The sequence below is a fragment of the Camelina sativa genome, chromosome 9 (assembly GCF_030686135.1).
Source record: "Camelina sativa cultivar CO46 ecotype springtype chromosome 9, ASM3068613v1".
Lineage (NCBI taxonomy): Eukaryota > Viridiplantae > Streptophyta > Magnoliopsida > Brassicales > Brassicaceae > Camelina > Camelina sativa.
The window spans coordinates 36814685-36838216 of NC_141888.1; the positions used below are offsets into that span (position 1 = coordinate 36814685).

General features: G+C 35.4%; 3 protein-coding genes across 3 annotated transcripts; 2 read left to right on the forward strand and 1 right to left on the reverse strand.

Moving 5' to 3' along the window:
- Window positions 1-142: 142 nt before the first annotated feature.
- LOC104713347 (uncharacterized) lies at window positions 143-10355 on the forward strand. The gene is made up of 2 exons (XM_087466825.1): window positions 143-377; window positions 524-10355. The coding sequence occupies exons 1-2, from the start codon at window positions 227-229 to the stop codon at window positions 9703-9705; spliced, it is 9333 nt and encodes a 3110-aa protein (XP_087322951.1). The 5' UTR covers window positions 143-226; the 3' UTR covers window positions 9706-10355.
- LOC104713346 (indole glucosinolate O-methyltransferase 5-like) lies at window positions 9707-11361 on the reverse strand. Its single transcript, XM_010430445.3, has 3 exons — window positions 10665-11361; window positions 10223-10595; window positions 9707-10131 (listed from the first exon to the last, which is right to left on the reverse strand). The coding sequence occupies exons 1-3, from the start codon at window positions 11084-11086 to the stop codon at window positions 9832-9834; spliced, it is 1095 nt and encodes a 364-aa protein (XP_010428747.1). The 5' UTR covers window positions 11087-11361; the 3' UTR covers window positions 9707-9831.
- Window positions 11362-16153: 4792 nt separating this feature from the next.
- Window positions 16154-17171, forward strand: LOC104713348 (vacuolar iron transporter homolog 2). Its single transcript, XM_010430447.2, has 2 exons — window positions 16154-16882; window positions 16988-17171. The coding sequence occupies exon 1, from the start codon at window positions 16252-16254 to the stop codon at window positions 16840-16842; it is 591 nt and encodes a 196-aa protein (XP_010428749.2). The 5' UTR covers window positions 16154-16251; the 3' UTR covers window positions 16843-16882; window positions 16988-17171.
- Window positions 17172-23532: the final 6361 nt, after the last annotated feature.

A 23532-nucleotide genomic window follows, 5' to 3' on the forward strand; every position in this document is an offset into this window, starting at 1 on the left:
TAAGGTGAAGTAATTTGATGAATTGGTTACTTCTATTTGAAGGCAACAAAAGAGGAAAGGCGTTGACTTTTTGACTATCTTCAAGTCCTAAAGAAGAAGTAACGAATATATTAGCCAGCCCTTTACTCTTTACTGGGGGAACATAGTAGCCATCAGACAAATCAAAACCTTAGAACTCACTTAAAAAAAAAAACACTCGAGAACAGAGAGAAAGAAGTTAAACAAAATGGAGCTCGAATTGGGACTAAAGGTCACGAGAACAAGAGAGGATGTATCGTCTTCAGTTGATTTCCGCTTCTCTAAAGACCCGTTTGGTCCTCCTCTGGTTCTTTCTCGAGAAACCGATTCAAGGTTCATCATCATCATTCACATCAAAGGTCAATACTAAATATCACTTCTTTTGAATTCTGTTGCCTCTTTGTTTTTGCTTACGTGCTCGAAAGACTTAATTTCGATGGAATTGATTTAGGGTTTAGTGTTCTTCTAATGATTGTTGAGATTCAAAATATAATTTTTGGGGCAGGATTCAAAAAGGAAGGAATTGAAATAGATATAAACAAAGAGGGGAATAGGATTACGATACAAGGGAGGAAGCCTGTGGAAGAAATGGTTATGATTAGATGGATGGCGTGGAGGAAAGAAGTTGAATTTAGGGTTTTCAAGAAAGTTTTTAGGATTCCTGATACTGTGGTTTTAGACGAGATTAAAGCTAGGTTTGATGATGATGATGCCACTCTTACAATCACAATGCCGAAAAGAGTTAAGGGGATTTCTGGATTTAATATTGAGGAAGAAGAAGAAGAAGAAGAAAGAGTGGTCAAGGGAGAAGTTGAAGAGGAGAGTACAGTTATAAGGGAAGAAACTGATGTTCAGTCTGAGAAGTTTGAGACAAAGATTCAGAGAGAGGGCGAGTTTGGAGAAAAAGAGAGTCAAGTTTTGGGAGAGGAACAAAAGGATGAAGAAGAAACTGGGGATGATTACTTAGAGAAGAAGAGTCACCAGATTGATGAACAAGACAAGACTATGGAATGTATAGAAGAAGAAGAAGAAGAGTTGGCTGAATCAAATAAAGAGAGTGAGGACAGCAGTAGCTTAAGAAAGCATCCGGACACTGAAGGAAGAGATTCTCATGAGCAGACAAGACATGAGGAAAAAGAAAATAGCCAACACTCTGAGGCGACAGAAATTCAGAGAGAAGAAGAATTTGGGGAAAGAGAGAGTCAAGTTTTGGGAGAGGAACAAAAGGAAGAAGATGAAACTGGGGATGATTACTTAGAGAAAAGGAGTCACCAGATTGATGAACAAGACAAGATTCTGGAAGAAGACGAAAAAGAATTGGCTGAGAGTAATGAGGACAGTAGCTTAAGAAAGCCTCCAGACATTGAAGGATATGAGCAGACAAGACATGAGGAACAAGATAAAAAACAGAAACGGGTCGACGAAGCAGAGAGTAAAAGTGATGATTTTGGATCCACAGCATTTGAAGGACAAGAACCTGATGAGCAGCTGGATAGAACAAGTAAAAGTGGAGCAAAAGAAAAGACAAAGACTGACGGCGACGGTGATGGTGATGGCTTGAGCAAGGATCAAGGGATTAAAGAAGAGCGAGAGAGACGCAATGACAAACGCAAGATTCAAGATATCGTACAAGGAAACGGAGAGGAGGATAAGAAGAAAATTGTAAAGAAGCAGAACATTGTAAAGAAGGAGATAAATAATGGAGACGCCAAAGAAAAAATTGATGCAAAAATGGGCGAAGTATTGGCATCAAACTTTGCAGATATTGCGATGAAAACTGAAGATCTTGAATCAGATGAGGAGCTAGACAAGACAGAAAAGTTGGTTGAGAAGAAGGACAACGCTAAGGTTGGAGCACAAAGTGAAGACATTAGCTTAATAAAGCCTACAGATTTTGAAGGAAGGGATTCTCATGAGCAGACAAGACATGAGGAACAAGAATATAGCCAACACTCTGAGACTGAGATTCAGAGAGAAGAAGAGTTTGGAGAAAGAGAGAGTCAAGTTTTGGGAGAGGAACAAAAGGATATGGAAGAAACTAATGATGATAATTTGGACAAGATTAACCAGATTGAGGAACAAGAAGAAGAAAAAATCGTTGGTGATTCAAATAAAGAGAATGAGGACAGTAGCTTGAGAAAGCTCCCAGACATTCAAGAACGAGATTCTCATGGTCAGACAAGACATGAGGAACAAGAACAAGTAGTGGAGCAGCAAGATTCACAAGCAGAGACTAATAGTAATGATTTTGGAAGCAGAGCATTTGAAGATCGGATTGGAGAACAGAAACCTCATGTAACTAAAAGTAGAGAAATGGAAAAGGAAAAGATTGACGATGATGATGTTGGCTTGAGAAAGGTTCAAGAGGTTGTTAAAGAACCAGAGATACACAATGAAAAAAGCAAGAAACGAGAGATGGTGGAACGAGATTCTCATGGTCAGACAAGACATGAGGAACAAGAACGAGATTCTCATGAACAGAGAGGACATGAGGAACAAGAACGAGTAATGGAGCAGCAAGATTCACAAGCAGAGACTACTAGTAATGATTTTGGAAGCAGAGCATTTGAAGAGATTGGAGAACAAAAACCTCATGTAACTAAAAGTAGAGATATGGAAACGGAAGCGATTGATGATGATGATGTTGGCGGCTTGAGAAAGGTTCAAGAGGTTGAAGAACCAAAGATACACAATGAAGAAAGCAAGAAAGTACTGGAAGGGGAAACAAGTGGTCACGAGAGGGGAAAATTTATAAAGATGGACATAGAAAAAAGGGATGCAAAAGAAGAGGTTGATGAGAAAATGGGAGAAGGATTTAGACCAAACATTGATAGAACACAATTAGTTGCAGACAATGACATTGGAGAAACTGAGACAAAAGCTGATGAGTTTGAATCTGATAAACTAAAAGCAGATGAGGTACACAAGATACATGAACTGGTTGAGAAGAAAGAAGATGAAGGGGAAAATGCTAATCTGAGAGGAAAAAGTAAAGACATCAGCTTAAAGCTTCAAGAGAATGAAGAACAACAGTCTAAGGGACAGAAGCGACAAGACAAACAAGAAATGATTAAAGAATTGGTGGAAGAGAAAACACCAAGAGCAGATGCAAATGCAGGGAACGATATTCCAAAACCAGTCCAGGCGAAGACAAGTGATAAAGGAAAGGAGGAGAAGAAAAGTGTAAAGATGGAGATAAAAACTGGGGATGCCAAAGAAGAAGTTGATGCAAAAATGGGCGGAGGATTTGCACCAAACATTGCAGCGACAAAATTTGAGGAGTTTGAATCTGATAAAATAGATTCAGATGAGGTAGACAAGATACAGAAACTGGTTGAGAAGAAAAAGGGGGAAGAGGAAAATGCTAAGGTTGGAACACAAAGTGAAGACATCAGCTCAACAAAGCTTCAAGAGATTGGAGAACAACAATTTCAGGGACAAAAGCAACACGAAAAGCAAGAAAAGATCAGAGAATTGGTGGAAGAGCAAACTCTAGAGGCAGAGGCAAATATTGGGAATGATATTCCAAAAGCAGTTCAAGAGATGAAAGAACCACAAGAGGTGGAATTGTTAGAGAAAACAGGTGATGAAAGAAAAGCAAGAAAGGTGAAGAAGAAAAGTGTAAAGATGGAGATAAATAATGAGGATGGCAAAGAAGAGGTTGATGAAAAAATGGGACAAGGATTCGAACCAAACGTTTCAGAAACTGACGATGATTTTGAATCTAATAAACTAGAAGCAGATGAGGTAGACAAGATACATGCACTGTTTGAGAAGCAACAAGATGAAGAGGAAAATGCTGAGGGCGGAAGACAAACTGAAGACATCAGCTTAAAAGAGCTTCAAGAGATTGAAGAACAACAATTTCATGGAAAGATCAAAGAATTGGTGGAAGAGCAAACTCTAGAGGCAGAGACAAATATTGGGAATATTAATCCAAAACCAGTAGCGGAGAGAAGTGAGGGAAAACACAAGTTCCAGGAGGACACAAAGAATCAGCCAGAGGAATACAAAGAGAAAATTACGAAGACTAATGATCCTGGCGCAAGAAAGGTTCAGGAGATTATTAGAAAACAAGAGTTGAATGAACCTGCAGCAAGATCCGAGAAAGAAAGCAAGACACGAGAGCTGGTGAAAAGCAAAACAAATGATGAAGGGAAAGAGAAGAAAATTGCAGAAAAAGAAACAAAGGCAGAGACATATGTAGGGAATGATATTTTGAAACCAGTTCAGGAGATAAGTGAGGGAAAACACAAGATCCTAGAGCTTTCTCAAGAGGAAACAAAGAATCAGCCAGAAGAGTACTTAAAGAAAATTAAGGAGACAGGAAAAAAGATTAATGATGCTGGCACAAAAAAACTTCAAGAGATAAAACAAGAGTTGAATGAACCAGCAAGATCTGAGAAAGAAAGCAAGACGCAAGAACTGGTGAAAAACAAAAGAAATGAAATTGCAGAAACAGAAACAAGAGAGCAAGAGTCAAATAGACCAAAAATACTCAGGGAACAAGAAAAGATCCAAGAACTGGCTGAAGAGAAGACTAACTTTTCAAAAAATGGGAAAGCCAAGGATAAAGACGAAATTGCAGAGAAGAAAACAGAATTTTGTGCTGATGACGATGATATTTCAAGCAAATTTCGAGATGTTGAACAACAAGATTCAGATGCAGTGAAGGGGCAAGAAGAAAAAGACATGATTCAAGAATTAGCACTTGAAGAAAAAGTTAGTGATGGAGGTAAAGGAATCGTTGCAGTGTTGGATACAAAAGCTGAGAATGATAAGTCTAAAAAAGTTCAAGAGATTGACCAACAACAGTTGCATGAAGAAGATAGATGTGGAAAACAATTCCAGAAACTCATAGTAGGTGAAGTAAGTGGTCGCGGAGAAGTTGATGATATTAAAATAATAGAAGAAGAGAAAGAAATCAGGGATAGCTCGAGAAAAGGCCAAGAGACTGCAAAAACAGATTCAGAACTCCACAACAACAGAGAAGTTTGTCGAAGTGAAGAGAAGAAGTATGACAGACCTGAAAAGATAGAACAAGAATTGGTTAACTTGAACAGCCAACTGGAGCAAGACAATGTTGAAGATGGAGACAAGAATCAAGAACCGGTGGAAGAGGAAATCAAGGATTGTAAAGAAGAAGATGGCGGTGCAGAATCAAAGATCAAAATCGACGATGATGTTGTAAGAAAGGTTCAAGGTGTTAAAGAACATGAGTCGTATGGGACGGAAAGGGAACATGTAAGCAAGATTCAAGAATTGGTAGAAGAGAAAATTGGTGATCATGAAGAAGAAGAAGATGTATGTGATAGCTTGAGAAAGGTTGACGGTGGCAAAGCACAGGAGTTGCATGAACCGAAGATACACAAAGAACGTGATAAGACCCGGATAACTGGGGCAGAGGAACCAAGTTGTCAAGAGGATGAGAATATGGTAGAGCCTTTGACAATAAAAGAGGATGACAATTTTGTAGATGTTCAAGAGATTAATAAAGAACAACCTGAAAAGCTACAGAGCCAGGAGAAACCATACAAAATTCAAGAAGTGGTTGAAGCGGGACTCAATGACCATAGAGAAGAAGAAAAGGTAACGGCCAAGGCAGACCTGGAAACTGAAAGAGAGAGCTCAAAAAAGGTTGAAGAGACTGAGCAACAGAAATATGATGGACCAAAGATGCAAAATACAGAGGACAAAAAGAAAAATATAGCAGTGGAGCAGAAGGGGACTGTGGAGATGAGGACAAAAACAAAAGATGGTAGCTTGACTAAAGTTCAAGATGATGAAGATCAAGAATCGAGTAAACCTTATAAGAGAAAAATAGAAGACAAGACCCAGAAACTAGTGGAAATGGGAACAAGTGATTACAGAGAAAAAGTCAAGAAAGAAGATGAGAATGATATCTTAAGAAGCCAAGAAGACTTAGATGAATTTGGGAGACACAGTGAGCAAAGCAATATTCCTCAGTTGGTAGAAGTAGAAAAAGTGGAGAACATTGCTGAGCTAGAGGGAGAATCATATGAAGATTGGACACACGAGGAGCGAGAAAAGAGAAAAGATTTGGTTAAAGAGGAAGCAGCTGATCTTAAAGATAAACACACTGGTGGAGATGACCATACTGATGATAAACAAGAAAAGATTATTGTCAAGGCAGAACTTAAAACTGAGGAAGATAGCTCAAAGAGGGTTCAAGAGACTGAAAAACAGGATGAAGATGAATTGCAGAGATCTATGACACAAGACAAAATGCAAGAAACAGAGGGAAAAGACAAAACTAGAGCAATGGAGGAGAATGAGATTGTGGAGAGAAGGGAAAAAACTATAAATGAAAGCTTGAGAAAGGTTCGAGAAGATGAAGAAGATCCACAATTAGGTAAACAGAAGAGACGTGGGGAAGAAGACAGGATCCATGAGTTAGTAGTGGAAACGGAATTAAATGATTACAGAGGAAAAGTCAAGAAAAAAGATGGAGATGGTGTCTTAAGAAGAAGCCAAGAGACTGTGAAATTTGATTTAGGTGAACGTGAGAGACAGTTTAAGCAAAGAAGGATTCATGAACCAGTGGAAGATGAACAAACAGGAGAAGGCAAAGGAGAACATGATGAAGAAGAAAGATATGAGAAAGTTGCACAGGCTAAGACAAAAGTTGAACATGAGATCAACAAAAAGATAGGGGAGAATAAAGATTCAGAACCGGAAAAACAGGAGCTATACAAGTCGGAAGCAGTACTAAAAGAAGAAGTAGGTGATCGCGAAAAAGAAGAAGAAAATCTCGTGGATGGTTCTGCGACAAAGATTCAAGAAACTGAAAAGGAAGAGCTAGAGATGTACAAGAAACAAGACATGGTCCTAGAAGACGTAACAGGGGATCAGAAAGATGAAAAGGCAGAGGAAGCTGCAGCTGTAGTGGCAAGCAATGCGAACGGAAGTTCAAGAACGGTTAAAACGATTGAAGAAGAATCAGAAGAACACATGGAAAAAGAAAAGATCCCTGAAATAAGTGATCCTAAAGTGAAAGAGACAAAAGAGGAGGTTCCCAAGTCAAGATATGTCCGAGAGATAAAAGAGCTAGTAACACATGTTCCGGAACTTGAAGGAAAAACAGAGAATTGCAAAGATGATGGACAAGGAAGGAGAGCAGAAAAGGGAAAACAAGGAAAGATTGTTGAGACTATGTCACCGGAAAGGTTCAAGTCAACAAGTGACGATGGTATTGTGAGAAAGAAGATTCAAGAGACCAAAGTGCAAGATTCAAATGAGAAGAAAAAGCAAGAACAGAAAGGCAAGATTGAAGAAACAGAGAGGAGAGAATCGAGTAGTCATGAGGTAAAGTTGGTGACTGAAGATGATAGCCTTAGAAAAGGTCAAGAGTTTTTGGAAAAGGAGTCAAATGTGTCAAAGAGTGGACAAGCAGAGGCAGAGACAAAAATCAACAATGTTAAATCAAGTGAGGAAGAGGAACATAAGAAGAAGATTAGGAAAACAATGGAAGAGAAATCAAATGCTCCTGAGAAAGAAAGAGAGGCAAATGAGAAAGTTGCAGAAGAGCGGATGCAAGATAAGACTGACAGCAGCACTAAGAACCAAGAGATTAAAGAAGAAGAACCATATGAGTTTCTACGAAATGGAGAGCATGACAAGATCCCAGAATGTCATAGAGAAGAGGAAAAGGGAATGGAACAAAGTGAAATTGAGGAGATGAAGAGAACAACTGAGGATTGTAGCTCAAGAAAGGTTCAACAAAATAAAGTACAAGAATCAGATGAAGTAGAGAAACACCGGAAACTAAGTGAGATACAAGAAAGTAGCAATACCCAAGAATCAGTGGGAAAAGAAACAGAGAAGAATAGAGAAGACGAAATGAATGAAAGGGGAGGATATAATGCAATGCTCAAGGAAAAATCTATGGCTTCAAGTGAGTCTCAAGATGCTGAGGAAAAAGGATCAGATCAGCCAAAGAGATATGCAGAACAAGAACTAATGACTGAGAGGGAGAGAAAAGAAGAATATCGTATAAGAGAAGGCGAGCAGAAGGAGAATTCAAAGCGAATGCCGCAGGTGGCTTCGAAAGCTAATGACAGTAGCTCCAAAAAAAAACATCAAGAACTGGTTGAAATAGAAACTATTGACGAGAGGATAGAAGAATTAGAGGAGGGGAATGTTGTTGGGAAAGCAGAGACAGTAGATGAATATGCTAGTTCAAGGACGATTCACGAACAGGAAGAAAGAAATTCAGATAAACTAGAAGGACATGGGGAAGAAGATATGAGCAAAAAACTTGCAGAACAAGGAACAAGCGATGATAAAGATGCAAAAGAAGGAAACAGAGCAGGGGAAGTATGGGAAGAGGTGGAGACTAAAATCAGGGCTGATGGCTTTGGGAAGGTAAGACAGATTGAAGAACAAGAAACAGACAAGAAGCTATCAGATGTGGAAAAGGACATACGTGGTAAATCAAAAGAGAACAAGAATCAAGAGACAAAGAGGAATGATAATAGCTCCGGGAGTAAGACTCAAGCAAATGAAAAACAAGAGTCTCATGAACAAAAGAGAAATGAGGAAGAGGTCATTGAGAAAGAAGAGACAATTGAAGAACATGATAGCTCAAGTAAGATTCATGAACATGACGAACAAAAGTCAGATATAATGAGCGAAAATATTGCAGAAGAGGAAACAAGCGATGATAAAGAAGCCAAAGAAAGAAACAGAGCAGGGGCAGTATTGGGAGAGGTTTTGAAGATAGGAGAGATTGAGAAACACGAGCAAGACAAGAAGCAATCATTTGTGGACACAAGTGGTAAATCAAAAGAGAACAAGAACCAAGAGACAAAGAGGACAGATGATGATATCTCAGGAAATAAGACTCAAAAACAAGAGTCTCATAAGAAGAAGAGCCATCACGATCAGGACAAGAAGAACCCGGGACTGCTTGGGAAAGAAACAAACAGTTGCATAAATGAAGATAAAGAAAATGCAGAAGCAGAGGTGTCAAGAAAGTTAAAGGGAGTTGAAAAACGAGAATCAACTAAAATGGTGGAAACACATGAAAACCGAGATGACATCAAAGAATTGGTTGAAGAGAAAACGAACAACAAAGAAGGACAAGACAAGGAGAGCATAGTTACGGATGTCTTGGCAAAAGCTGAAGACGATGAACTGAGGAAACAAGACAAGAGCAGGGAACAAAGACTAAGAGATAACCTTAAATATGAAGAAACGTCAAAGACAGAAACAAAAAGAAAGGATGATAATGAACAAGAGAGAATTAAAGAGCAAGGAAGGATCAAAGAACTGGTACAAGACAGGACACATTCTTGCAGAGAAAAAGAGAACAAAGAAACTGAATTTGAAGACTCGAAAAAGATTCAAGAGAGAGACAAAGAAGAATCAACTGAACCAAGAAGAAATGAGAAACGAGACAAGATCCAAGAACCAGTGGATAGGGAAACAAGTGATGATGACGAAGAAGAGTTAGAAATTGAATTTGAAGAAGAAGAAGAAGACTGGGAAGCTGAAGTAATTCAAGTAACGGATTCAGATCATGAAGATAATAATGATATTAGAAATATAAAAAGAATCAGATTAGGATTCCGGTTAGTAGGAGGATCAACATTGTTTATGTCACTTATAGTCATAGTTATTAGTTTCATTCATTCCAAAAGAAAAATAAGAGGTTACAAGTTCTAAGCAGATCACAATATCATCTCTTCTTTTTTTATTCAATGGAATCAAGATCCATACAACTTTTATTACCATGGTACGATTCAGCCCCTTTATAGAACACAAGAAGGATCAGCTTACAACTTCAAAGCCTTATTTAGAAAACTCAATGACCCATAAATGATATGCACGGCATACAAAGTTGCAATGCTGAAACCCTGAATTCGTAGCTATAGCTTCAAACTCGGCTCGGGACCTCTCTTTCCCACCTGATAGTTGAGTAAGCATCAACAAATCCATGTCAAAGGCAATGTTGGATTGCACATCATCACTCTCTGCTTCATCCGGAATAACTATTTCCATAACTATCACTTTCCCATTCTCAGGTAATGCTTTCCAACAGTTCTTAAGAATCTTTTCACAGTCTTCATCAGTCCAATCATGAAGTATACGCTGTAAAAAAAACAGATTAAGTAAGTAAAAAAACACTTGAGAAAAAGTATTAACATATTAGAGCAGAGTATGGTTTGTGGTTTTGTCTTACTTTCAAGAGGATAGCATCACCTCTTGGGACATCTACAAACATGTCTCCAGCCACATTTTCAACATTAGGATAAGAAGGAGCTTGTGACAAAGCACAAGTTAGATCAAAATTGATTCCTTTAATGTTTGGATACTTTGCAGTAACAAAACCAAGTGTGTCTCCAACTCCTCCTCCTACATCAACCAACACATTAACTCCTTCGAAACCTCTATAAACTTGTAAAAACTTCTTCAGAATCCCCACGGAGAATCCGGTCCGGTTAAAGAGTTTGCTTAATCTCTCATCTTGGCTTATATAGTCAAAGAGTTTCAAACCACCGTTGGCACGGCCAAATGCAACTCCTCCTTCTAGCACCACATCTTTCAATTGTGCCCTAGAAAAAAAAATATCTCTAAATTATTTGTATATCGATCTTATATTAGAAATATGAAAAGAGTCTTACCATGTATTGAGGAAGACGCTATCGAGTGATACAATGAACTGAGAAGCAAGTGTTCCCAATTCTGGATCAACATGATATTTCAAGAAATAGCGACAAATTGGCTCGGCTTTGTAGACCCTCGCACCTTCTACGGCTTGGCACTTGACAATGGAGTAGCTAGCAAGTAAACGAAGCATACGGTCCAACAGAGCCGGTGCTTCAGGGTTAGTAGGCTTTGTGGGAAGCCGAGACGCTATCTCACTAGGTGTGAGGAACAAACCGGATCCACTTACGTCAGCTACGTAGAGAGTGTCAATGACACCGAGCTCGATGGCGGCTTTGAAAACCATCGGTAAGGCTGTGCAATTGGCTAGCCTAACCGCCGCTAAACCAAGCTCAGTATCATCATCATCATCACCGATTTGAGGAATTAGGTGTCTCATTTTTGTTTTTGATCTTGCTTTCTTCTCGGTCAAGGCACTGTTTTAAACGAAACGACAGAGAAAGAGAGGAGTTTTAGTACATTGTGTTCTCTCATGCATTTGTGCTGTCAGCTTTGTCTTTATTTATACCAATCATGCATAAGACGCAAGCTTTGTTTTAGTCACCAATTCACAATTCCATTAAATTGATGTTTTAACAATCAATATTATATTTGTCCACTTATTCTCTTTACCAACTGGGTTATATGAAGAAATGTAGCTGTTAATAGTAGCACATTCATTTGGTGGAGTCGGTTGAATTTCTTATAGAATTTGGTTGAGAAATTTGACAAATCGTCATTCAAGTATAATAACTTTTTCGTTTTCGAAAAAGTAGAACTGGTTAGAAATAGTTAAAGATGACCTAATTGTGTAAAACTGTGAAGAAACGGGAAAAAATGGAGCATGGTGGGTATATAGATCCAAATAATGATAACATTGTTAAGAACTTAATTTATTTTGAGTGGTGGTCCTTTGTTAACTTGCCTGTATTTTTTGTTTTTAATGACAATTAAGTCGGATAAATATCTCTGTCACACGAGTGATCAAGAAACCAGAAACAGACCATCCCAATATTGGATCAAATGGGCCTATTGGAAAGAGCTATGATTTTATCGGCCCATATTTTGAGGCCTGCTTTGTTTCAGCCTATATAAACTTACAAAGTAGTGAGGGACCCCAAGCGTCAATTTTTTTTTCTGTATTCAAAAGTATATGTTTTTCATGAAATTTTAATTAAATTTGTGTTTTATTATTTTATATGGTTATATTCGGAGAGAATATACGTAAGAGAATATAGTCTTTTCTGTTTCGTATAATGGTAGACAAAACGAGACAACACATAGTCATTAACGAAGCCTTCAAATGGAAAGCATGAACCGTCAAATCTTAAAACTCCACTAGAGCCATACAGAAGTCATGTTCCTATTATTTGGTTTTTAAAGATAAAATAAAGTTGAAACCTTTCCTCGCAATCAAGTGATATTACTAACATATAAGGATTCACAGCTTTTAAATCAATGGATAATATCGAATTAAAATTGAAAACTATCACAGTCTAATCAGTTTTTAAATTACGATAGTTTTACTATATATATGACGTATGTTACAACGTTACTAATTTACTATATGACATAAGTTACAAGAAACTGTGTGATCTTATCTTTTAAATATATGTGTGTCTACTATATATGTTTGAAACACTTGCTAGTTGTCTAACATATTCCAAAACTTTAATAATGTTAATCGTTGTGGCAAGGCGAGTATATATGTACGTAGGCGAGTACGTATGCATGCTTATTGGATGATATATATATATATATACAGTATATTATATTATTATATAGATTGTTATAGTTAAATCAACTATTGAGAGACTGCATTAAGTGTAGGATGAATCGAGTGGTGGTGTATGTACAAGTGTGGTGATGCGTGGGTGATGATGGCGAAGGATGGTGCTCTTCGTGTGGCAACCACACTCTTCCTCTTTCTTTACTTATCAGTCTCTTTCCATTATTATATCTCATTATAATTTTTGCAGTGCTTTCCAATTCATCAATCCATTTCTTTATTATATAGTTTTATTGTTAATTTATATATCACGAAACCCTACTTTCACATGTTCACTATCTATTTGTTGTTTAGGTTTTTCACTTTCAAACGGATCTAATTGATCATCGTGGATTGTGGTCTTCAGGGGATTTAAGAATATGTTGTGTGAATAAACATCTGATTCCCTTTTTATTGTAAAAGTAATTTGATTGATGAAACGCTCATAAGTTGTAACAAATGAAACCAGACATATAATTTAACTGCATTTCTACTAACAACTAGTTCCTACACCGACACATGACAAAAACAAAACCCCCAAAATTAGCAGCCCCTATTCGAAAGGTTTACGTATTTCGTGTGATATATCCATTCAAATGTGATATAACTTTTGGTCAAATCACTACTAAAATCTAAAATCGTTGATAACTTTTTTGAGGTCAAACATTACTAAAAATTAAAATCAATTGAATAGTGTGATTGATTAGCTAGCTACTCCCATATCCCCTTCCTTTTCTCCTTTTTTGGTTCATTTCTTTGTCGAGGAAAAAAGTATAAATATTAATTAAAAGAAAACGAGAAAGTGGCATTATGACCCTCTCTCCAAGGAGGAGTTACCACAACCTCTCCAAGTTCCCCCTATCAACCTTGGACCATCAACTACACATGTAGTAACCGGTTATCAGAGTATCAGCTCCCCTGCTCGACCCTTTGGCAACACAGCTCTGCCATTCTCTTTTCCGCCAAGTCTTCAAATCTGCAAGACAGTGGCTCCCTACTCCTTTGACTTGTTCAAGGAGTCTGCATCGGTTGGTCTTGATCTCACAGGTTCCATGCTGCTTTCTAGCATATGGCTCATAGCTCTCAAGCTCTTATCCTCCAATGCTCCTATATATCCTTGTACTTGTATTGTTTTATGTTTTGTTTTAGCTTATTCTCTGTTGTACCCCAAACAATCCTGGCCTTGTATGTTATTTTCTATCTAATGGAATGATAACACCTCTTTGATAAAAAAAAAAAAAAAAAAAACACAAAAAAAAAAAAACGAGAAAGTAAAATAGAAAAGAAAATTGTACAATGTTAAACAGGATTGGACAAAAAAAACTGATTTGATAAACGATACCTCAATTTCGTGTGATTAAGAATATTATGAGAAAATTATCTTAATACTATTAAAAGAGGAGTACAAAATTAAGAATGTCCAAAATTATGGTTTTATTTACTTCAATTGCCATTCAATTTATGCATTTAGAAAACACTAATTAAAATTAAAAAGGATAATTAGGGAATAAATCAGAAATTGAATTCAATTCGATCCAAATAGTATAGGGTCCGCGTGTTTTTGTTTGGGTAAATGGGTTAAATAGGTGAACCCAACTGTTTAAATGTGATTACGGGTTAGTTAGTATATACGGTAACTATAATATCTTGTGAAATCTTAACACATGCACAAAGCTAAACAATCCAAATAATAGTCAGCATCTAATGTTGTAAATCCACAAAGCTAAATGTAATGCTACGTATATGCTGCAATAATTTCAGATTTTCTTGAGTTCTATTAGAGAGTTTAGGGATATGAAGAACTCAAATTTAACATATTAAATCTTAATTACTTAACCTCAGTAGAAATCATAAATTTAGACCAAATTATATATTATGATTTAAGTAATTGTATAGTTGCATTTTTTTTTGTCAACAGCATAAAAGATTAAAATGTTAAACTGATGTAAGTAAGATTTTCTTTTTAGTTGCATTCATATATAAAATATTTTAACAATACATCAGTTAAAATGTAAAACTATGATTGCCGGTTAAAATATGAACGGGTTAGATTTTACATAAGTTTATAATATTGTAGGCCATGTAATGGAGCGGATTAGATTTTACATAAATATGATTATAAGATGAATTTACATACATATAATTATTAAAGAATTATTGCGCAAAATTTTCAAGACAAACAAAAAAACCAAAACAAAATCACCAATTTGGACTAATAAAAATAGCACAATAGAAAAAAATACTATTTTGATAGGTAATAAAGATTTAAATTTAGTTATGATAAATTTGATGACACAGCAAATAAAATATGATACTATAAAATTGAAAATATGAAAAAACTAAAATTTATTAAAAATACAATTTATAAAAAAAAAATTATCCCGCGGTGTACTGCAGGTTCAAACCTAGTAATTTAGTAAAAAGGAAAAAACAAACATCTCTATGTTGACATTTTTTTAACTTATATGTTGAGATGGATACCATCTATACATATTAGTCTCAACATGTAAAATATCAGCAAAATTTTCACTTGCGTCATGGTTTCATTTAAGTAAAATTACTTTGAATTACTTTTAAAAACATGAAAATAGTATCATAGGTAGAATGAGTAAGTAATGGATCAGGTTGAAATAGATATGCTCAACAAAATTGGGTTAAAGGTTGCGTATATTAAAGGATGCAAGTTGAGATTTCCTTTTCCTTTTTATAAGTTCTGTTCTTCTTTTTCCCTAGAAGACATGCATGCCTTTGATTATGAAGAGGACAGAACAGCTTCTTACATGTAACTGCCTTTTTTGGCCTCACTAAGAAATTTTTATTCTAGTTATATAAAAATATCGAGAAACACACCAAAATGTGGTTTTTACAACACCTCTTTTTGAGGCTACTCGTTATATTTTATCTGTAATTAAATGTTTTGTTCTTTTTCAATTTAATTCTCGAACCGATTTCTTAATAGAAACAAAGTATAAAAATGCTATTTTCCCCTATATATGCTGAGCGTACCAATTTCGATTTCATATTGAAAATGACTATAGCTTTTATCTAACCATATGGCTTATTAAAAATACATGTATGGTATGGTACAATTTCCCGGGCTCTTGCCTCTTGTTATCGCGTAGTTTACGTAAATGGAACCCGAATGAATATGATCGTATGTTATATATAACTGTGAACTATTATTAAATCATAAAAATCAAATTGTTTATGATATTTACGATTATGTATCAATTGTAATTATCCATTTTGGGTCTTTTATATACGTAAAAGATTATGTTAACTTAAAAACAAAGCTATCGTCTATATATGCTGACAAGTGTAAACAAAAAAGTATAAGATGCGTATCCATACATACCACTTAAGTTTGGGGGATTCATATTTAGTTCATATCATTTTATAATATACTCGTTGAAGATGATATATAATATAGAAAAATAAATCCAACTCCCAATTTATAAACATCGATCCAAATAACATTTCTATATTGGCTTTCTTCTAAACATATAGTTTGTGTTTGTAAAATAGTATCTTAATGTAACCTGGCCATAACTTAGTGCGATTTGCTAATTTTTTTCCTTTGTATTTAACAAATTAATAAACCAAAAATCAAACAAACAATAAGTGGTGATGATGCTCCACATATTGTCTCCACCAAACCAAAAAGTAAACCCCAAAATCTCCATAAATAGAACTCAGCCTAGCGTGTGTTCTCCACACTTACTCGATTCTCTACTCAACAAAACAAAACAAAACAAAATAAAAAAACAAAAAAAAACACAAAGAGCTATCATCAAAACATGGATCAATTAGGTCATAACACGAACATGGACATAGAGAAAGAATCAACAACCTTCGACTACTCAAAACGTTCTCAATGGCTACGCGCCGCCGTGCTCGGAGCTAACGACGGTCTTGTCTCCACTGCGTCGTTGATGATGGGAGTCGGCGCCGTTAAGCATGACGTCAAGGCTATGATTCTATCCGGATTTGCCGGAATGGTCGCCGGAGCTTGTAGTATGGCTATCGGAGAGTTTGTCTCCGTTTACTCTCAGTACGACATAGAGTTGGCTCAGATGGAGAGAGATAGTGGAGAGATAGAGAAAGAGAAGCTTCCTAGCCCGATACAAGCGGCGGCTGCGTCCGCACTTGCGTTTTCCGCGGGTGCGATTGTGCCGCTTTTGGCGGCTGCGTTTGTGAAGGAGTATAAAATGAGGATCGTTGCGGTTGTGGTGGCGGTTACGGTGGCGCTTATGGTTTTCGGGTGGTTAGGAGCGGCGCTAGGGAAGGCACCAGCGGTTAGGTCATCGGCTAGGGTTTTGTTTGGAGGTTGGTTAGCTATGGCGGTTACGTTCGGGTTGACTAAGCTTATTGGGTTGCATGGACTCTAAATTGTTGTTGTGATAAAATCTTTAATATAAGATTTTAAAAGTAAGTGTTGTTAATCCTGTAACGGATTTTAGTTCGAAACTCGTGAAACTTACTTGTATGTTTTAAACAAATCTAAACTCTTCTACTTTAAAATGATCTTCATAGGTAATCAGATTATGAAAATGAAGGGGTCATATGTTTCAATTTTATTAAAGATGTAATTTTGAAGATTTGGTGACGATATTGAGAAGCCTGTTTGTTTGACGGTGGATATCGTAAATATGTGTACGAATTACGATGACGGTTTGGTTATTTCACGGATCTATGATATATATAGGATGTTTCTGTATTTTTTTTGTCTAAGACGTTTTACAACAAATGCAATTATAATTAGCAAGATTTAAAGGAATTTCAATTCGAATAACTATAATCAAAATTTGTGTTATCGTGAAGCAACCATTGCTCCCATGCTCGATCATATCTTATGTCTCCCATATTTTTATCGAAGACAAACGTTTCCGAGTGTGCTTGTCAATAATTTGAATTTGTCTCTGCTCTGATCTAACATCAAATCATTATCATTAATGTAGATTTATAAGCAAAACGCCTTATAAAAGAAACCAACTTAAATTGAACGTTTGTGCCTTTGTGGATATATACAAAAATGCGCTATAAAAGAAACCAATTTAGACCCCTAATCATCATGGTGCATCTCCCACATGTGTATCCAAAAATCGTTATATGTGAGAGAGGGTGTTTCAACTCATTTGTGTTGGTTAGTTTGTCTCTACTACCTATGTGTAAAGTGTGTAACACCCCCTATGGAGAATGTTGTTAATCTCTCGATGGACTAAACGTCTAAAACTATAGATTATAGATAACTATATATTTGCCGACCAAAAAATTGTCTTTTGAAAAACGGGAAAATGATGTTTTGAAAGAGTAAATGATCATATTACGTAAAGAGTAAAGCAATGGACCAGAGTTTCAATACATCACTGATAACATTGAACATAACATATCAGTGATCTCTACAACATCCATAAAGTGAAAAAGAGAGCTACTTTAAAACTGTTGTCGTATATACTATAATAATCGTATGTACTACTAGTATTATTTCTCCGTTCATGCTTTCACATCTCCATAAAAGAAGGAGCAGCTTGCTTTTAGACTTTTAGTTACACGAATCCCATATCATTATTACGAATATAAAGAAATTTCTAAACAACAAAAAAAACACTTCTGTTATGATTTTAGAAAATAATGTTATATAACTAAATGTATATTTTGATAACCAAAGCTGAGTTTTTAAGCCTTTGACTAGAAACCTCCATTCAGTATTTGATATAAGATGTGATTTTTCATTTTTGTAACCATTTTTCTAAAACCAAAACTCAAGTTTCAGCACCACATAGAAAACATAATTAGACACAAATTTTTTGTATTGGATTACTTTTCCTTAGTCAACAAAAGTGGAAATAAGTTAAAAGGCATATAAGGATGATGATGATATGTGTATATCTCAAACTCAAAGACTCAAAAGGCTCTTCTTTCCCTGCAATTTTGCTAGCAGGAAGGTTCATGAACCAATAATTCAGCACTTTTTCAGGGAGAAGGGAAAAAAAAAAAAAAAAAGCAAACACAAAACATGCTTTTGTCTCTCTATATTCTCTCAAATCTTATGTGAATGCTTTGGTTAGAAGCAGGAAGATGAATTTGTTTGTTCTGCATGGACGCAGACAGGGCATAACATGGCTCAGAATTAAGTCCTTGCTCCTTGAATTGGGTAATAATCTGGAATACCAATGAAAGAACATAATTTGAACAATATGTCCACCAACTGGTAGCTCAGTTCAAAACATACATAGGAACTCTAAACGTATGACTTACCTCAGTGAACCTCATGTTAAATCTATTTATTATATCTTCAGTTTGCTGTCTAATTTCCCTCACGATAGGAGCAATTTTGTATTGCAGAAACAAGTGTTAACTAAAGGAGAAAGGAGAGAGACCTGGGTTATATTCATTATGGAATATACCAATTGAAACAACATAATTTGAACAATATGTACACCAAGCGATAGGTCAAACATACACAAGAAACTATAAACGTGTTATAACTTAGCCTCATGTTATAGCATATTGTCTTTTCCTAGGCTCGAACACACGACCAGCAGAGTCTAAGACGGTATAATCAATCTCGAGCTCAACGAATTTCCTCACCGGCGGATTCCTTCCTCGTTTTATGGTTTGGAATGTTTCATTAAGTATAAAGCTTGTAACTCTCTTTATTTATTTACTTGCTGTAGATGTATCTCTAACCCCCTTTGGATATCTATAATGAAGGTAAGTGTTAATAAATAAATAAAAAAACTTAGCCTCATGTTAAATTCATTTGGAACATCTTTAGTTTGCTGCCTCATTGCCTTCACGATAGGAGCATTCCTGCATATTTTTCATACAAGTATTTTACAACAAAGAACAAAAAAAAACCATCCTAGCAGAATGACAAGTAGTCTCACCTTGTATTCGCCAAAATCCACACACCATGAGCAGAAGAAGATCCAAAGAGAAGAGGGCGAGACGAAAGCTAGCACAGAGATGGTAATGACTGAAAAGGGAAAGACTTGGTTTTTGAGTGCATATCAAGTGAAGCAGGTTGATGCCATATTCCTGTGTAGGCTTCGAAAAACAAGGCAGGACATTGTCAAGACACTAAACCATAGGCAGAAAGATTTAACCAATATTTGTTAGTCTTGAAAGAAGATGAACCTGATTCCCCTAGTGTGGAAATTGTTATCTAGCTCATACACTAATCAATCAGAGAATGAGATCAACCCAACCGAAAAATCAAAGAATTTTGGAGATAAAAGTTGGTACTAATCTAATTGGTTGCAAGTAGAATCCTCTATGTAACAAAGCTACAAATACACAACAAGAGCGTAAAAAAACGACCCAACAATCAAAACTTTATGGAGTGAGATTATAGCTCAGAGGCATAGAGCTAAAGCACTTAAAAGAACAAAACTCTTACATCAGTATAGTTTCTATTAATTAAACTTTCATAGTCCCCAATTCCACAAGCCCTCCTAATCGGCTTTGTTTCGGCATATTCACATTTTTTTTTTAATTAATTTTCAATCAATCAACTCAGTTTTAGTTCATATCAAAAGCAAAGTCAGATATTGTAGCATGTCCCAATCAAAAATTATCACATGTTTTGTAGGCCGAAATATAAACACAACCATAAACATTTTTTTTTTTTTAATTATTTCTGATATAATTAGAAATATGAACCTGCGAACAACAATAGGGACCAGAAGGAAGAACACAACATCATCTTTTATATTAGTAGCATAAATAAAAAGAATATTTTACTTATGTTTTGTTTATTTTTTGTTAATATCTATTCAACATTTCAAAGAACAAAAAAAAAACTAATTTCTTTTATATATAAACAATTACACCTACAATTTATATTTATAAAATAGTCACAAAATAATATAAATATATAAACAATTAAAAATACATATTATCTACTTATCGTATAGGTAACCATCTAGTATATATATCATTTTTAACATTTTTTAAACGTATATGGTCCTTCTAGAGGGATGAACATCCATTGTTCACTAGACGACGACAACAGTAGTGGTCTCTCCTCTTGATGGAAAGAGCAAAACAGCACATTACATTACCGAAGTGCTATTATGTCGTTGGGGGCAAACAACACCCGTAATCTTGAAATGAATCGGATCATTGACTCTCATTTCTTAGTGACGCAGCTGGCTTTAGCTATGGACTTGCGAGGCATCCTTGACAGAATCTCATTTTTGGTATCTTCAGGAAGATTTTCGAACTCCATTTTTTCTATTTTGCTTCTTCTCTAGTGATATTTTTGTTTGTGTTATGAGGCTAATGGGATAACAGAGATGTGGAATTTATAGGGAAAAACTCACACCTAATCTTGCTGAGAGTCCTCTCAAAACGCGTTAAACACTTGCTTATAATGTTGGCTTATTAGTAATATAGTTAGAGATTATTGGACGCCATTCATCAAATTGAAAGACTTTTCTTTCCTCTTATATTTTAGTACTTACAACTTGAATCACACGTCAAAGTATCATGGATATTTGTTGAAGGTTTTTTCACTTGTACATCTTTCGTACAGATCGGATTGATTGCAAGAAGAAGAAAATGGTTTCACACGTCAAAAAAAAAATTTATTAACTCACTTTTATGACTTATGTAATTTATCAGAGAGGTTTGGTGCCAAATTAATGTGACTTGAAAGTTTTTCACTTTCATAGTAATTAAACGTCTAGTCCTCTACCACAAAACCATTGTTATACGTCATAGCTAGAAACACACGTTTTTATCTCTTTTTAAAAAGTTTTTAGTTTTCACATTAGTTCTTAGGTTGTGAAATCTGGACCAGATAGTATGCTAGCTTTATATGAGAGGCAACTCTCCATGATATCCATATAATATACTCGTAAAAATTTATAAGAATTCTCACTTGTTAACAGCTTAATTAACTAGTGGTCTTTATAAGTTGTTTTGATATTGAGAAGCTTGTTTGTCTGACGTGGATATCGTAAATATGTGTACGAATTACGATGACGGTTTGCTTATTTCACAGATCTATGATATATAGGATGTTTCTGTAATTTTTTTTTTCTAAAAATTTTTACAACAAATGCAATTATAATTAGCAAGATTTAAAGGAATTTCAATTTGAATAACTATAATCAAAATTTTTGTTATCGTGAAGCAACCATTGCCCCCATGCTCGATCATATGTTATGTCTCCCATATTTTTATCGAAGACAAACGTTTCCGAGTGTGCTTGTCAATAATTCGAATTTGTCTCTGCTCTGATCTAACATCAAATCATTATCATTAATGTAGATTTATAAGCAAAACGCCTTAAAAAAGAAACCAACTTAAATTGAACGTTTGTGCCTTTGTGGATATATACAAAGATGCGCTATAAAAGAAACCAATTTAGACCCCTAATCATCATGGTGCATCTCCCACATGTGTATCCAAAAATCGTTATATGTGAGAGAGGGTGTTTCAACTCATTTGTGTTGGTTAGTTTGTCTCTATTACCTATGTGTAAGGTTTGTAACAGCCCCTATGGAGAATGTTGTTAATCTCACGATGGACTAAACGTCTAAACCTATAGATTATAGATAAATATATTGCCGACCAAAAAAGTGTCTTTTAAAAAACGGGAAAATGATGTTTAAACATTGAACATAACATATCAGTGATCTCTACGACGTAACATCCATAAAGTGAAAAAGAGAGCTACTTTAAATTAAAACTGTTGTCGTATACTATAATAATCGTATGTACTACTAGTATATATTATTTTCCATTCGTTCTTTCACATCTCCATTATGGGCTGTTTCCCCTTGTGTGTTTATTTCTTTGACTCATTGTCGTTTATTCTGACCAAAAACAAATGTTGGAAATAATTAAAACCCAAAACAAACAATTGCAGAAGGAAATGTCGAAAGAGAAATGGAAGCTCCTTGAGAAATTAACTGAAGAGATTCTTTAAGATTCCCTGAACATTCCAAATGTCTACACTGGAAGGCTGGAGCTTCACAGGCCTCTTGTTATGTCGTGTCTGCTGAGAACAAAGCTATTCGTCTTCCTTATGTATATTTTGTTAATTGTGTTAGGGTGGAATTTGTATCCCTCATAATTAATTTAACCAATATTAAGAAAGCTCTGAATAATAGTTAATACTGAAATTATATAATCTTATTGAAAATTCTAAATTCTCACATAAAGCATAAAATCTTCAATGAAATTACCAATAAATAATATAAAAGAGTACTAGTGATGAATATTTTGAATAATGATGTCTAAGAAGATCTAACGTGTCATGACTCATGTGGCTACGAAGAACTAAAACACATAGGAGGAAATAAAAACGCGTCATTTCCATGCTTTACATCCATATGCTAATTGGCCAACATTTTTAGTAAGCTTAACTCACTTTCCGAGAAGGCCACAACTTAATTAGCTGCACCGTTAAGCCAGCTAGTATAGGTGCATATTTAGTTGTAAGTTTTTAACGTCTGGAACCATGAAATTTCTCCTTTTGGTTTCAGATGTAATTAACCTGAAATTACAGTAATACAGCAATGCGTTATAAGACAACAAGTTAATCGCATGTCACCTTATTAATTGATATCACAACGTTGGTAACGAACTCTGAGATTTTTCTAAATACATTTTATGGCTACTCCATCGGACCACGTATAGATTCCAATGCAATGAGTAGCTAGATGATTAAAAAAAAAATTATAATTAATTATAACCATGCCCTAACTAATTTGACCAAGAAATATTAAGAAAAATCACATTTGGCATATAAGAGTCCATTTGGCACCAATATATAATCTCTCTCTTAATTAATAATTACATAAGAGGAAATTAAGTCTGTCAGTTTTGATGCATATGGCGTCCAATAATCTCAATAATATTAATTGGCCATAATTATTCTACAAATATCCATCATTTGACGTGTGATTTCAATCCTCTTCTCTGTACAAAGAGAGGTAAAACTAAAACCTTGTACAAATATCAACATTTTCACGTGGGATCGACTGCATTCGAAGAACTGAAAATATATAGAGGAACTAAATTAAAATCTGTCAATTTAAAACTGTGGGAAACCAATTACTCTT

Bases quoted from the DNA above. Each gene is read 5' to 3' on its own strand.
- LOC104713347 (XM_087466825.1), top strand. From the start codon at position 227: ATGGAGCTCGAATTGGGACTAAAGGTCACGAGAACAAGAGAGGATGTA. The intron at 378-523 runs GTCAATACTAAA...TTTTTGGGGCAG, and splicing joins CATCATCATTCACATCAAAG to GATTCAAAAAGGAAGGAATT.
- LOC104713346 (XM_010430445.3), bottom strand. From the start codon at position 11,086: ATGAGACACCTAATTCCTCAAATCGGTGATGATGATGATGATACTGAG. The intron at 10,596-10,664 runs GTAAGACTCTTT...TTTTTTTTCTAG, and splicing joins AGCGTCTTCCTCAATACATG to GGCACAATTGAAAGATGTGG. The intron at 10,132-10,222 runs GTAAGACAAAAC...TTTTTTTTACAG, and splicing joins GTGATGCTATCCTCTTGAAA to CGTATACTTCATGATTGGAC.
- LOC104713348 (XM_010430447.2), top strand. From the start codon at position 16,252: ATGGATCAATTAGGTCATAACACGAACATGGACATAGAGAAAGAATCA.